Source organism: Salmo salar, chromosome 17 (assembly GCF_965601325.2).
Source record: "Salmo salar chromosome 17, fSalSal1, whole genome shotgun sequence".
In the NCBI taxonomy this organism is placed as follows: Eukaryota; Metazoa; Chordata; class Actinopteri; order Salmoniformes; family Salmonidae; genus Salmo; species Salmo salar.
The window spans coordinates 10,408,161-10,424,381 of record NC_138307.1 but is presented as its reverse complement, the minus strand read 5'-3'; the positions used below and the strand labels follow the sequence as shown (position 1 = coordinate 10,424,381).

Genomic DNA, 16,221 nt, shown 5'->3' with positions numbered 1-16,221 from the left:
GGTGTTCTGTCTTTCCCAGTCTTGGCCAGACCACAGCAGAGGCATTGAAAGAGGCAGAGGCTAATGACAACATCACCATCTTCACACGGATACTGGACGGACTGCTGGACGGCTACGACAACAGACTCAGACCAGGACTTGGAGGTAATGTGTAGCGACTTACAGACCACTCTGATCCGAACTCATATCACTAGAGGTTTCAGTACAATGCAGTACAATACAGTGCAATGCAATACAATACAGTACAATGCAATACAGTACAATGCAATGCCACACAGTACAGTACAATGCAGTATTATATCAGTATTCATTTTCTTGGGGCAAATGTCATTCACTAATACTCTTGTGTTCTGGAAAATCCCTTATTTGGCATTAGATTTCCTCAGAGTACACTCAAGCCAGGTGCAGCAGAACCATTGTAGCATGCTGATGCAGAAGATTTATATAATCAAAATACAGTGTGAAATGTTTCTGTTTCAACGTACAGCTTGTCTTTGTTGGAATATATACTGAATGTATTTTGGTTCGTTTGCAACTTGAAGGGATTTGATGGGGAAAGAGAAATACTAAGAGAGTGTGCTTGCGTGTGCACTGATTTAAAGCAATTATATTACTGTAGCCTAAAGACTATGCAGGTTATGCTGCAGCAAATTGACCTGTCACATGAAAAAAAGTTACCAGCTGATGAGATGATAAATGCATAGTGAACTGCGCTCTATACCGAGATGTGCTGTGTGGCCCCACGTGGGACCAACTATATGCTTTGGAAACACCCCCTCACTTGCAGGGAGGGGGGGGGGAAAGCTCTGGGGCGTTTTCTTTTCGGTTGGGGGGCCCCTGGAGGTCCCCCCCCCCCAGATAGCATATGAACACGTCATAAGCCATGGCAAAATGATTAGCAAATGAACTTTAAAACCGCAACATTTTCTCTCAGTTTCATGGCAAAATGTTTAGAATAGCATGAGATAAGCTATTAAACTTGCTCGGACCTTGCGGGGGGGGGCTCGCGAAACTGCAGTATGCCAATGCTTAGCCTCATACATAATTTGTGATCCAGCATAGCGTTTTCCCCCTCTGTAAAATCACACTCGATAGACTTCTTGGATTCAGTGAGAAAAATACAAGAGACTGTTCTAATATACAGAATTGCATTGACTGGAATATATTCCAAGAGCAAAGCAATCACAGTAATAGATCAATCCTAAGTGAGAAGGACCTGCACTGCCAACACGCCATATATATCACACAGCCCCCCTCATGACCACCACCTCCATCTGCAAAAAGTAACCTTGAGATCCAGACCTCTACTCAGACGAGAGAGAGAGGGAGTCGAAGAGTATTCACTGGAAGATAGAAATATCCTGCATCTCTTAGAGAAAAGAAAATGTTCTTCCACCGATTTGGTCTTAGTGATTTTTGTATCCCTTTTTTCCATTCTAAATCTTCTTTTATAATGTTGCGAATGTAACACATGGATACATCCAACATGGATATGCCAAATGGGGTTGGAGAACAAAGCTGCACTCACTTCCTTAGAATTATTTCTGTCATTGAAGGCCGTAAAGATTTGAAATGGAAATCTCAATGATGATTACTCATAAATTGAATTTGTCCCCTGTCCCTTGTCTCTTCATGTTCACGGTCATATTCCAAATCCCATTCTATCCACAGAAAAGGTCACGGAGATCAAAACCAATATATTTGTCACAAGCTTTGGCCCAGTTTCAGATACTGAAATGGTGAGTCAATTTACAGCCCATTTCATAATGCACTGTTTCAATGACGTCCATTAATGTAATTATTTGCGATAGGAGCAACCCCAAACCCTCCTGTAAATGTTACGAACACACAGCAATTATCCTAGACGCATATAAATGACATGTATTCATAGTTTTTTGTTAAGTAATAAATCAATATCTTGTAAAGAAATACATCGGCCGGTTTCCAGGATGCAGATTAAACACAGTCCTGGACTGAAAGGTCATTTCAATGGAGAATTTATCTTAATTTGACCAGTTTCTCACAGCAGGAAAAGAATCCTGCAGCAACAGGAAATGTGAATTATTATGTGGATTATAATTAATGGACATTTTTGTGGGCGTTGATACACTTTTCGTTAGGGCAAATCAAATCTGACATTTGAAGGTGGAAATTGCAAACTTTAAAACCCTTTTATTCTCATAGTTTATACAGATTGTAAATGAAAGATTGTTTTGGCTAAAAATATTATTATATTACTGATCGACTGATTATCGCTTTGCAAATCACCCATTCTGTAGAAATTATGACAATAGAAAGGTTCAGAACTTGTGTGAAACATCACAGCTCAGTTGAAATCCACTGCTCAAAGAAATAAAGGGAACACTTAAACAACACATCCTAGATCTGAATGAAATAAATCATCTTATTAAATACTTTTTTCTTTACATAGTTGAATGTGCTGACAACAAAATCACACAAAAATAATCAATGGAAATCCAATTTATCAACCCATGGAGGTCTGGATTTGGAGTCACACTCAAAATTAAAGTGGAAAACCACACTACAGGCTGATCCAACTTTGATGTAATGTCCTTAAAACAAGTCAAAATGAGGCTCAGTAGTGTGTGTGGCCTCCACGTGCCTGTATGACCTCCCTACAATGCCTGGGCATGCTCCTGATGAGGTGGCGGTTGGTCTCCTGAGGGATCTCCTCCCAGACCTGGATTAAAGCATCCGCCAACTCCTGGACAGTCTGTGGTGCAACGTGGCATTGGTGGATGGAGCGAGACATGATATCCCAGATGTGCTCAATTGGATTCAGGTCTGGGGAACGGGCGGCCAGTCCATAGCATCAATGCCTTCCTCTTGCAGGAACTGCTGACACACTCCAGCCACATGAGGTCTAGCATTGTCTTGCATTAGGAGGAACCCAGGGCCAACCGCACCAGCATATGGTCTCACAAGGGGTCTGAGGATCTCATCTCGGTACCTAATGGCAGTCAGGCTACCTCTGGCGAGCACATGGAGGGCTGTGCGGCCCCCCAAAGAAATGCCACCCCACACCATGACTGACCCACCGCCAAACCGGTCATACTGGAGGATGTTGCAGGCAGCAGAACGTTCTCCACGGCGTCTCCAGACTCTGTCACGTCTGTCACGTGCTCAGTGTGAACCTGCTTTCATCAGTGAAGAGCACAGGGCGCCAGTGGCGAATTTGCCAATCTTGGTGTTCTCTGGCAAATGCCAAACGTCCTGCACGGTGTTGGGCTGTAAGCACAACCCCCACCTGTGGACGTCGGGCCCTCATACCACCCTCATGGAGTCTGTTTCTGACCGTTTGAGCAGACATATGCACATTTGTGGCCTGCTGGAGGTCATTTTGCAGGGCTCTGGCAGTGTTCCTCCTGCTCCTCCTTGCACAAAGGCGGAGGTAGCAGTCCTGCTGCTGGGTTGTTGCCCTCCTATGGCCTCCTTCACGTCTCCTGATGTACTGGCCTGTCTCCTGCTAGCGCCTCCATGCTCTGGACACTACGCTGACAGACACAGCAAACCTTCTTGCCACAGCTCGCATTGATGTGCCATCCTGGATGAGCTGCACTACCTGAGCCACTTGTGTGGGTTGTAGACTCCGTCTCATGCTACCACTAGAGTGAAAGCACCGCCAGCATTCAAAAGTGACCAAAACATCAGCCAGGAAGCATAGGAACTGAGAAGTGGTCTGTGGTCACCACCTGCAGAACCACTCCTTTATTGGGGGTGTCTTGCTAATTGCCTATAATTTCCACCTGTTGTCTATTCCATTTGCACAACAGCATGTGAAGTTTATTGTCAATCAGTGTTGCTTCCTAAGTGGACAGTTTGATTTCACAGAAGTGTGATTGACTTGGAGTTACATTGTGTTGTTTAAGTGTTCCCTTTATTTTTTGGAGCAGTATATATATGGCAAATGGAAATCCAACATGGATGGTGTTAAGAGATACAGTTGAAGTCGGACGTTTACATACAACATAGCCAAATACATTTAAGCTCAGGTTTTTTTTTACAATTCCTGACATTTAATCCTAGTAAAAATGTCCTGTCTTAGGTCAGTTAGGATCACAACTTTATTTGAAGAATGTGAAATGTCAGAATAATAGTAGAGAGAATTATTTATTTCAGCTTTTATTTCTTTCATCACATTCCCAGTGGGTCAGACATTTACATACACTCAATTAGTATTTGGTAGCATTGCCTTTAAATTGTTTAACTTGGGTCAAACGTTTTGGGTAGCCTTCCACAAGCTTCCCACAAAAAGTTTGGTGAATTTTGGCCCATTCCTTCTGACAGAGCTGGTGTAACTGAGTCAGGTTTGTAGGCCTCCTTGCTCGCACACACCTTTTCAGTTCTGCCCACAAATGTTCTATAGGATTGGGGTCAGGGCTTTGTGATGGCCATTTTGCCACAACTTTGAAATTATGCTTGGGGTCATTGTCCATTTGGAAGACCCTTTTGCGACGTAGCTTTAACTTCCTGACTGATATCTTGAGATATTGCTCAATATAGCCACATCATTTTCCTTCCACGTGATGCCATCTATTTTGTGAAATGCATCAGTCCCTCCTGCAGCAAAGCACCCCCACAACATGAGGCTGCCACCCCCGTGCTTCACGGTTGGGATGGTGTTCTTCGGCTTGAAAGCTTCCCCCTTTTTCCTCCAAACATAATGATGGTAATTATGGCCAAACAGTTCTATTTTTGTTTCATCAGACCAGAGGACATTTCTCCAAAAAGTACGATCTTTGTCCTCATGTGCAGTTGCAAACCGTAGTCTGGCTTTTTTATGGCGGTTTTGGATCAGTGGCTTCTTCCTTGCTGAACGGCCTTTCAGGTTATGTTGATATAGGACTCGTTTTACTGTGGATTTAGATTATTTTGTACCTGTACCGGTATGACGGCTGCGTGGTCCCATGGTGTTTATCCTTGTGTACTATTGTTTGTACAGATGAACATGGTACCTTCAGGCGTTTGGAAATTGCTCCCAAGGTGTGAACCAGACTTGTGGAGGTCTACAATTGTTTTTCTGAGGTCTTGGCTGATTTCTTTTGATTTTCCCATGATGTCAAGCAAAGAGGCACTGAGTTTGAAGGTAGGCCTTGAAATACATCCACAGGTAGACCTCCAATTGACTCAAATTATGTAAATTAGCATATCAGAAGCTTCTAAAGCCATGATCATTTTCTGAAATTTTCCAAGCTGTTTAAAGGCACAGTCAACTTAGTGTATGTAAACTTCTGACCCACTGGAATTGTGATACAGTGAATTATAAGTGAAATAATCTGTCTCTAAACAATTGTTGGAAAAATTACTTGTGTCATGCAGAAAGTAGATGTCCTAACCGACTTGCCAAAACTATAGTTTGTTAACAAGAAATTTGTGAAGTGGTTGAAAAATGAGTTTTAATGACTCCAACCTAAGTGTATGTAAACTTCCGACTTCAACTGTATGGGAGGGGTTGACTAGAGCTGAATGGTGGGACTAATAACAACAAAATAACTAATGTAAATATATACTGTGTCCGTAAAATGTATATTGGATCAACATTTTTGTGAAAAAGCACAGTTAAAAATATATGGCAAATAGGAATCAAACTGGATGGTCTTCAGAAATAGCCGGAATGGGTTGAGGGTAGTGGAAGGATAGGAGTAAAAACAAAAAAAGATAACTATTGTAAAATATGTTGTGTCTAAAAAGTACAGTGCCTTCAGAAGGTATTCAGACCCATTGACTTTTTCCACATTTTGTTAGGTTACAGCCTTATTCTAAAATGTATTCAATTATTTTACCCCCCTCATAAATCTATAATACAATGACATAGCAAAAACAGGTTCTGAATTTTTTACTAATTTATATATTAAAAAAAGACACTGAAATGTCACTTTTACATAAGTATTCAGACCCTTTACCCAGTACTTTGTTGAAGCACCTTTGGCAGCGATTAAAGCTTTGAGTCTTGTAAAGTGGTTGTTCCACTGGATATCATAAGGTGAATGCACCCATTTGTAAGTCGCTCTGGATAAGAGCGTCTGCTAAATGACGTAAATGTAAATGTAATGTAAATGTATAAAGCTACAAGCTTGGCACCCCTGTATTCGGGGAGTTTCTCCCATTCTTCTCTGCAGATCCTTTCAAGCTCTGTCAGGTTGGATGGGGAGCGTTGCTGCACAGCTATTTTCAGGTCTCTCCAGAGATGTTCGATCGGGTTCAAGTCCGGGCTCTGGCTTGGGCCACTCAAGGACATTCAGAGACTTGTCCCGAAGCCACTCCTGTGTTGTCTTGACTGTGTGCTTAGGGTCGTTCACCTGTTGGAAGGTGAACCTTCGCCCCAGTTTGAGGTCCTGAGCGCTCTGGAGCAGATTTTCATCAAGGATCTCTCCGTACTTTGCTCCGTTCATCTTTGCCTCGATCCTGACTAGTCTCCCAGTCCCTGCCGCTGAAAAACATCCCCACAGCATGATGCTGCCACCACCATGCTTCACTGTAGGGATGGTGCCAGGTTTCCTCCAGACATGATGCTTGGCATTCAGGTCAAAGGGTTCAATCTTGGTTTCATCAGACCAGATAATCTTGTTTCTCATGGTCTGAGAGTCTTTAGGTGCCTTTTGGCAAACTCCCAAGTGGGCTGTCATGTGCCTTTTACTGAGGAGTAGCTTCCGTCTAGCCACTCTACCATAAAGGCCTGATTGGTGGAGTGCTGCAGAGATGGTTGTCCTTCTGGAAGGTTCTCCCATCTCCACAGAGGAACTCTAGAGCTCTGTCAGAGTGACCATTGTGTTCTTGGTCACCTCTCTGACCAAGACTCTTCTTGACCGATTGCTTAGTTTGACCGGGGCGGCCAGCTCTAGGAAGAGTCTTGGTGGTTCCAACCTTCTTCCATTTAAGAATGATGGTGACCACTGTGTTCTTGGGGACCTTCAATGCTGCAGAAATGTTTTGGAACCCTTCCTCGACACAATCCTGTCTCGGAGCTCTACGGACAATTCCTTCAACCTCAGGGCTTGGTTTTTGTTCTGACATGCACTGTCAACTGTGGGACTTTATATAGACAGTTGTGTGCCTTTCCAAATCATGTCCAATCAATTGAATTTACCACAGGTGGACTCCAATCAAGTTGTAGAAACATCAAGGATGATCAATGGAAACAGGATGCACCTGAGCTCAATTTTGAGTTTCATAGCAAATGGTCTGAATACTTATGTAAATACATTTTTTTAATAATATTTTTTTTAGCAAAAATGTCAACCTGTTTTTGCTTTGTCATTATGGGGTGTTGTGTGTAGATTGCGAAGGATTATTCTTTTTTCAATCTATTTTAGAAAACTGCTGTAACGTAACAAAATGTTGAAAAAGTCAGTACTTTCCCGAAGATAACATGTATAAGCTGGAAGTAGAAGCTTAAGTGTTGTTTTTCGTTAGTTTACTCCAATTAGGAGAGAGGGGTTGTAAGGTTAGTCGAAAATAATACATCTAATAAAAGAAAATAATCCAAAAGAAAATACTTTCAAACCTTTTTAAACCTCAGGTACACCACACGTTGCATTTCCTCCTGCACAGGAACATCATCTGAGTCAGAGTGATCAAATTAAAATTGCAGATCTGTATGTGTCCATGTAATTGGCCCCATGGGCTTTGACTCTGAGTGTTATCACCACGTATCAACACCATGTTTCTCTCCACCTTAGGAATACACCATTGATGTTTTTTTCCGACAAAGCTGGAAAGATGAGCGCCTGTGTTTCAAAGGACCCATGGAGATGCTGCCTCTGAACAACCTCCTGGCCAGTAACATCTGGACCCCAGACACATTCTTCCTCAACGGGAAAAAGTCTATCGCCCACAACATGACCACACCCAACAAGCTACTGAGACTGAAGGATGACGGGACGCTGCTCTACACTATGAGGTACCAACCACGAGCCCGTTCGGTACTATTTCAGATAGAAATGTATCACATAGGACAGATAGGAGTACCGGTAATGTAGTATGGGGAATCGTGTCAGGTCTATTCATCACATTTCTATCTGATAGAAAATTATGGTGTAGAACAGAGATAGGATTGTCTGTCATTCTAAATCAGTAATCATTCATCACATTTCTATTTGCAACGTTCTAAATGTTTCACCTCACTGAATACATCCTTGAATTTGGGCTCTGACCATGTGGACTAACCAGGAGAAACTCTGACCCTGAACCATAATCCTTAAGAATCTATTGACGCACCCGTGCGTCAAACTAAGTAACATAGTAAAAATATCTCCATCAAAATCTGTCAGTTTAAGCTAGAGATATCCGTTTTTTGGATTGGGCTGCGTCTCAATCTAGCGCATCTGCCTATGTCAGAATTCCGCATCTACGGTGGAAGGTGGCTGAGCTACAGCAGTGTTTGTCAGACCATGAGACATCCCGAAAACCGGTCTTCTCACGAAATCCTCTGTAGCATCTGAACCGTTATGGCTACAAACTAATAGGACCCTACTATGGAAAGGAGAGATTCTCACAAATACGATGGTGTTCTCTGTTTTTGATTTACGATCTCCACAAGTGTCACTCGTCTGAAGGTAACTGGTAAAAAATAAATCAATGGAAGTATGGAGGTAGTTTTGTGCCAAGAAAAAACAGGGGGTTAAATATGTATCCAAAAAATTAAAATATTTCCTTAGCTTTCTTATATCGCTTAAATATAGGAAAGACACTTATAAATCGTATTCCCCTTTTATATTTGGAGTGTCTGTTTGGCCATTTATGAATCTGTTATTCAATGCGTTTCTATGGGCTATAGTAGTAAAGCCCAAATGAAATATTTTGGTGGAATACCTACAGGGGCCCTAAAATTCCAAATCAAATAGCTAAATGATCCATGGTATGACCATCTTAAAACAATTCCATAAGTTAGCTGAACCTCCCCTACCCCACCCAAAGGCTTAGACTTATAGAGAATAATATCTGAGCTTTGTGTCTGAAAAACAAACGTTATGCTCACTGAAATACAGCCGGCCACGATTCACATATGGCCCTGAACTGGTTTGGTTATTGTTGTTGTGTGTGTAGGAGGTAACAAAAGCCTCTGCATAGCTATACTACTCAGTCCAGCTCTTGGTAACATAGGCTCATACAATTTTCGGTTATTTTGTTCTTTGTGATGCTGTATTATGTATGTTATGGAACAATATGTGGCAGATTAGATTAAATAGTCACCCTTGAATTCATGATAGACAGGAACAGGAAGTGATGACAACCAATAGCAATCATACGAATAGATCAGGACTTCCTGGTATCATTTTAGGAGGTATAATTTATTCCAGATCAATACCACCCACTAAGATCATCTTAATGCCAGATAAATAGATGCAAGAGAAATAGATGAACCATTTTAACCCCTTATAGCCATGTGACCTGGCACTATTAAGCACGATCAGGCATCGCCGTCACTGGAATCAACGTCTGATGAGTGAAAGAAGAAGAAGAAGCGGATATCAGGCCCATAATTTAAAAAGATAAAAGATTTCCCAACGACTCAGGAAATGAAACATCAGGACGTTTCTGCTTTTAATCGGTCCGGTTTTACTCCTGTCTCCTAATGTATTTCCATTACCAGGAAAGAGATTAGCGCGCTACCTAGATTTATTGCATGGCCCAGCCTTTTAGAATCCACCGACATCAGGGGAAAGCTCCTTCTCTCCAGTGGAGATAATGACTAAATGTGATTGCATTCTCAACCGCCGATTCCCGAAACATTAGCCCGAGAGCAACAGAGTTTTCAGAGCAAGTCATACATTTGTCGCCACAAATAAGTCCTACATTGTTCTAATCCATTTCCATCATAATGTATGTGCTTAACAAGAACAGGCTGCACCCCATTATATTATGATGCAGAAAAGGTCGAAGCAAGTGAACATCATGTAGAATTCTTATTTCCAGAGCAAACTGTACCTCTGATGCAGGAAATATGCATATTGAGAACCTAGTGCAGTCTTTTTGCCATGTTCATTACTTTGAGGTGCACTGGTGACATCAACACATGACACGTAAATGTTATGATGTTAATCACACAACAAATACAGGTTCATTATTGTGAATGCAAAAAAAAATGGATTAAATGGGATGTTTTAGAATAGATGACACCTGTTACATGTCATTTGAGGGGGAATTTGTAGCCCTAATTTTGTAAGGGAAAAAGGCAGCTCTCTATGCATGGACCTACATTAGGATATAGCTAATCCTACCTGTATGCCAATATACTTTCCTTGTGAGACAGAAAAATCAGGTTGTTCAATTTCCAGTCCTGCAGTTTCTCTTGTAACCACATGATGGCAGCCTTCCGTGTTCATAATACAGACCAATGAGAATTAGAGTTGGGCTTCGTATGATCCAATAAGATCTTGAAACATGTCAGCTGTTTTTGACACAATATAAGCAAAGTAATAACGTTGAATAAGGATGCAGTGAAGTGAACACAACCTGAGTCTGTATGGTCCTCAAGGACTAGAGGTGGCTTAATTTCATTGTTATATCAATGTGTTTACATGTGTCAGTATATGTGGTTACTTTGTGGTGAATACGCTCTTGACATACAGCACATGGGGGGATTTGACGTGAACCGCAGCTGGGAATTCACAAATAATACAACCACCACAAGATGGCAGTATAATCTACGCAATGCCATGTGCTTGGATCAGGGTGAATTCTTGGTGTTTCTGTCTAGAAATGATGAGGCCTACAAGGGATAAAAATAACAAATAAAATAACACATTTCGGCCTGTGATGTAATCGTACAGGCATTGTGCTATCTATGCAACTAACATTAGCACTGGAGATGAAGATGACGAGGATGACAGCGGCACTGGATTTGAAATAAACAGGATTATTATAGTATATCTGTAGGAGATTTGGGATTTTTGTCTTGATCTTTTGGGTCTTTCTCTAGGTTAACCATATCGGCAGAGTGTCCCATGCAGTTGGAGGACTTCCCAATGGATGCTCATGCATGCCCTTTGAAGTTTGGAAGCTGTGAGTAAAATTCCATCTGTTGATATTTAGTGTATTACACTTTGCCACACTAATTATACAACGAGTCAATGACAGCACTATTTATACCTCGGTAAACCTCCAACGCAGTAAACTACCAAATCAATTCCTCTAAAGAGACAATTGAGCTTGCACAGTATAGGATGGTACATATGGAATGAGGAAAGAGCACAGAATCTAGCCACAACGACGGCGCTGCAATAAGGAATGACCTGAATCCTGAAACCGGAGGAGCTAAACCTGGTTCAGTTAAACTAGGTGGAGGGCCAAAAGGTCTATCTATCCTTTAATCAAATTGCTTGTCCTTAATTACCTCAGGTAACCAGGCCCTTAATTACCTTTGGTAACCTGGCACATGGCCTGTGGCCTCAGCACCTGGGCTATCCTACTGTACCACCTCACCAGGGATCCCAGGGTTGTATTACCATTTACCAATTAGACCTAAAAGCAGATTATGGTCAGGCAGGGCTGGCCCTAGCCTTTTTGTGCACCCTCAGCGAGATTTGGTTGGGGGACCCCACACCTCGCTGGCAAAACATTTTAGTAGCCCCCCCTCTTGAGGGCGGAGAGAAAAAGTTAAAGTACATTTCCTGCAATTCCACACATTTTGCCATGGGCATAGGAAAAAAATGCAGCAATTTTAAAGCATGTTTTCTGCAATTCTACAAGTTTTGCCATGGGGTGAAGAGAACATTTAGCAATTTTAGAACTCGTTCTATGCAATTCTACTCATTTTGCCATGGAGCAGAGAAAAAAAGTTGCATTTTTACAGCTAATTTCCTGTAATTGTACACATTTTGCTATTGGGGTGGAGCAAATTATTTGCAGTTTTAAAGCTAGTTTCCAGAAATTTGACACATTTTGCAATGACTTATGCCATGCCATGTTAATATAATATTTGAGTGAGAGTGACTAACAAAATCAATGGCCCTTCGTGCCTGGTCGGTAATTCACCCATGATTACTACATTTACATTTTAGTCATTTAGCAGACGCTCTTATCCAGAGTGACTTTTAGCAGCAATTATGGTTAAGTGCCTCGCTCAAGGGCACAGAGAGATTTTTCTCCGAGTCGGCTCAGGGATTCAAACAGCAACCGTCCGGTTACTGGCTCAACACTCTTAACCTCCAGGCTACCTGCCACCACTACTACAAGTTTAAATAGCTGGCTAGACCTATTTACCTTTTTTTTGTGCTGACATGGGCTAATTGAGTGACTGGCAGTGACTGACATAACAAGAAAAAAACTGCTTATGCACAACCGAGTTTCGAAATTGCACCCGGTGTATTCTACTATTTGAATGCTCAACAGTTAGGTGAAACCCTTCAACCCCATCTCAAGTTGAAAACCATGAGTTCCTAAACCCAGAGGACTTCCAGAACTGGAAACCGCTTGTACTGTGGTATCCAGCAGTCACACCAGCATCTGCGGCTAAGCATCTCATCCTGTTATGTTAACATTCTCCTGAAGTGTTGGGGCAAGGGGGGGTTGGTATGGGTGTTGCCTGCCTGGTTTAAGTGCTGGCCTGAAATAGCTCAGCCGTACCTTGACCTTTTAGACGGGGACACCACAGATGGATAGTCCCAGGGAAGCTAATAGGAATACCCTGAGCATGTCACACTATAGTAAAGCCTGGGCTTTGTCACACCATAGGACGTATATAGCCAGATTACCTAGCTGATTGGACTGCCCCTACAGATGTAGGATCTTAATTTGATCACAGTTTTTTTTTCTGAGAATTTTTCTGCTAAGCAGGAAATGCAAATTTGTAGTGTATTTGAGTTTTAAAAAGGCTTCTAAAGTTTAGAATTTCCACTTTGAAATGTCAGACTAGATTTGCAATAACAAAAAAGGCCAGACACTCAGAAAACATTTGCATTTGAGTCATTTACATACAGAGCATACCGATACAGTTACTACGGTATAACAGTTGTCTGAGCACTGTGACCACAGGCTCTATTTCTCATTCCTTCACCCACACATCCCACTTCACCACCAGATACAACTGCTTTCCTCTGCAGCCCAGCTCACAGGGGATATGAAGGATGATGGAAAGTGCATCTTGCCTTTACTCTCTTGGCCCACAGTTGACCTTTTGTCAAGCGGCACAGAAAAATTAAGTCTTATCAAATAATGTTCATGATAAGTACAATGGATGTGCTAGTGTGTGGGGAGGAGGGAGTGTGTGTATGTTTGTACAGATGTGGGATTGTAATTTGATCACCCTGTTGCAGGAGAACTGTTGCAGGACATTTAAAATTTGTAGTCTATTTGAGAGCTAAAAATGCTTCTGAAGTTTGTCATTTCCACTTTGAAATTTTAGACTTGATTTGCCCTAACGAAAAATGGATCAACCTTTACAAAAATGTCCATTAATTATTTCCTGCTTCCTGATTATTTTCCTGCTATAACAAACTGGAACAAATTAAGAGCCTACATTTGTATAGGTCTGTGGTGTAGCATGGAAAATGTCTGACCTTGTCACGTTCGTCATAATAATGATCGGAACAAGGCGCAGCGTGAGTAGTGTTCCACATAATTTATTAGAAAGTGAAACTTCAGAAAAATACAAAACAAATAAAGAATAAACAAACCGTGACTACAATGAAGCTACACATAAACAATATCCCATAACCCCTAAGTGAAAAACAAGCTACTTAAGTCAAATTTAGTCTCAGGAGGCTCCAGACCGGGGAACGTCGCCAGAAGCGCCGGACCGGGAACCGTCGCCGGAAGCTCCGGACCGGGAACCGTCGCCGGAAGCTCTGGACTGTGAAGGTGCACTGGAGGCCTGGTGCGTGGAGCCGGGACAGGTGGCCCCAGACTGGTGACACGCACCTCAGTGCGAGTGCGGGGAGCAGGCACAGGGCGCACTGGGCTGTGGAGCTGCACTGGAGACCTGGTGCGTAAAACCGGTGCAGGATATACTGGACCGTGGAGGCGCACTGGAGGTCTGGAGCATAGAGCTGGCACAACCCTTCCTGGCTGGATGCTCACTTTAGCCTGGCAAGTGCGGGGCGCTGGCACAGGACGCACTTGGCTGTGAAGGCGCACTGGCGACACAGTGGGTAGAGCTTGGGCAGGGTATCCTGGACCGAGGAGACGTACTGGAGACCAGGAACGCTGAGCCGGCACAACCCGTCCTGGCTGGATGCTCACTTTCGCACGGCAAGTGCGAGGAGCTGGCACCGAGCGGACCGGGCTGTGAATGCGCACTGGAGACACAGTGCATATCACCGCATAACATGATGCCTGAACGGTCACACGCTCCTTAAAGCGAGTGCGGGGAGTTGGCTCTGGTCTGAAACCTGGCTCCGCCAACCACCCCGTGTGCCCCCCCAAAAAAACCTTTTGGGGCTGACTCTCGGGCTTCCGTCGTGGTTGCGAACCCCGGAGTCGTCGTTGATGTTCCCTCGCTGCCTCCACCTGCTTCCATGGCAAGCTTCTATCTCCTGCCATGATTTCGTCCCACGTCCAGGATGTCCTCCACTCCTGGCTTTCCTCCTAACTCCTTCACCTGGTCACGTTGCTTGATCTTGGTATGATGGGATATTCTGTCACGTTCGTCATAATAATGATCGGAACAAGGCGCAGCGTGAGTAGCGTTCCACATAATGTATTAGAAAGTGAAACTTTAGAAAAATACAAAACAAATAAAGAATAAACGAACCGTGACTACAATGAAACTACACATAAACAATATCCCATAACCCCCAAGTGAAAAACAAGCTACTTAAGTATGATCCCCAATTAGAGACAACGAATACCAGCTTCCTCTAATTGGGAATCATACCCAATCACCAACATAGAAAAACAAACCTAGAACCCCACATAGAAATAATAAACTAGACTAACACCCCCAGTCACGCCCTGACCTACTCTATCATAGAAAATAAGAGCTTTCTATGGTCAGGACGTGACAGACCTGACCATGCTACTGTTGCTAAGAAGTCATTCGGGGGTCAATGCAACGTCATATTTGAGACGTGGGATCTCCTTATGCTTTTTTGACACACTATTGTATATTGTATTTTTAGCAGACACTCTTTTTAAGATTAACTCATAATTAGTGCACTGCTCTACAAGGAACAGTAAAATATTGAAATTACCAGCAAAAATACATCACAGGTCAAAAATGGGCCCTTTTGACACTATTCCACATCTAAATTCATAAAATGGTTAAATTGATGTAAAAAACTATATCATGATACAGAAATAATCTACAATAGTGCTGTAATAAACAGTCATTGAAGTCTGTGGAATGATGACACTCAAGTCTCTCTCAGTCTTCAACCAATCAGAGCTGTGGTGAACTGAAGTGCTTTTAGGAGCTGGGTTCTCTATTGTCATCCATGCATTACTAACACAAGGTTATCTGTATGGAGAGTACAGAGGACCGCATGCGCCCCAAATGGCACCCTATTCCCTATTTTGTGCACTACTTTTGACTCAGGTCAAAAGTAGTGCACTATATAGGGAATAGGGTGCCATTTGGGACCTAGGCACAGCCTCTTTTGATATACGAGGCTGATTTAAATGGGTTGCATATTACAGGCAAGGCTCATTCAGTGCATTGCTGTATACACGGTGTAGCTCTTTTCTATTCCCATGGTCAATTAAAATCACAGGAGGGTTTTAGGCGCTGTAAAACCATCATATTACTATTAGGTACTAGCACAGTCTCCTCACAGGTACAGTAGAGGATTAGGATATATGGGTGCGTGGACAGTATATAAACAAACATTATATCAAATCTATCCATCATTTCATTTGTTCATTTGTTCATTGATTTGTTCATTCGTTTATTCATTCATCCATTCATTCACCTATCACAACTCCTAATGTTCATGTTATATAATAGATGGGTTTGTACCGTGCAATCTCAGTCAGGAAGAGGTTGCCGTTAAGTTGGCATAGGTGACAGGCACCGCCTGCCAAATCCTTTAGCTCTACTACTAAATCGTGGTGTCTCCCGCGTCATTATCCTTAATGCTTCTAAACCCACCCAACTTTACATTTTGGCCCTGGCTTTCAGCTAAAGCCATCCAAGAAGTCTGACTGTAAATAGCAATCCACTAGGCATGGCCAGTAGTACCAGTTCTACAGCAAAGTGCTATGACATGCTATTGAGCTTGGTTGCTTAGTTACTGCACTTTACATTGATCCATCACTTTCTTT

At 42.5% G+C, this 16,221-nt stretch overlaps 2 protein-coding genes across 3 annotated transcripts in view; one reads left to right on the top strand and one right to left on the bottom strand.

Moving 5' to 3' along the window:
• The window catches only part of LOC106575273 (gamma-aminobutyric acid receptor subunit alpha-5), a 35,529-nt gene that overhangs the window by 1,732 nt on the left and 17,576 nt on the right, over positions 1–16,221 (top strand). Inside the window, exons 3-6 of the mRNA XM_014151698.3 lie at positions 20–144; positions 1,672–1,739; positions 7,701–7,921; positions 10,943–11,025. Coding sequence (XP_014007173.3) covers positions 20–144; positions 1,672–1,739; positions 7,701–7,921; positions 10,943–11,025 — 497 coding nt within the window. The remainder of the gene's footprint in view (positions 1–19; positions 145–1,671; positions 1,740–7,700; positions 7,922–10,942; positions 11,026–16,221) is intronic.
• The window catches only part of LOC106575272 (gamma-aminobutyric acid receptor subunit beta-3), a 65,454-nt gene that overhangs the window by 35,262 nt on the left and 13,971 nt on the right, over positions 1–16,221 (bottom strand). The window lies entirely within an intron of this gene.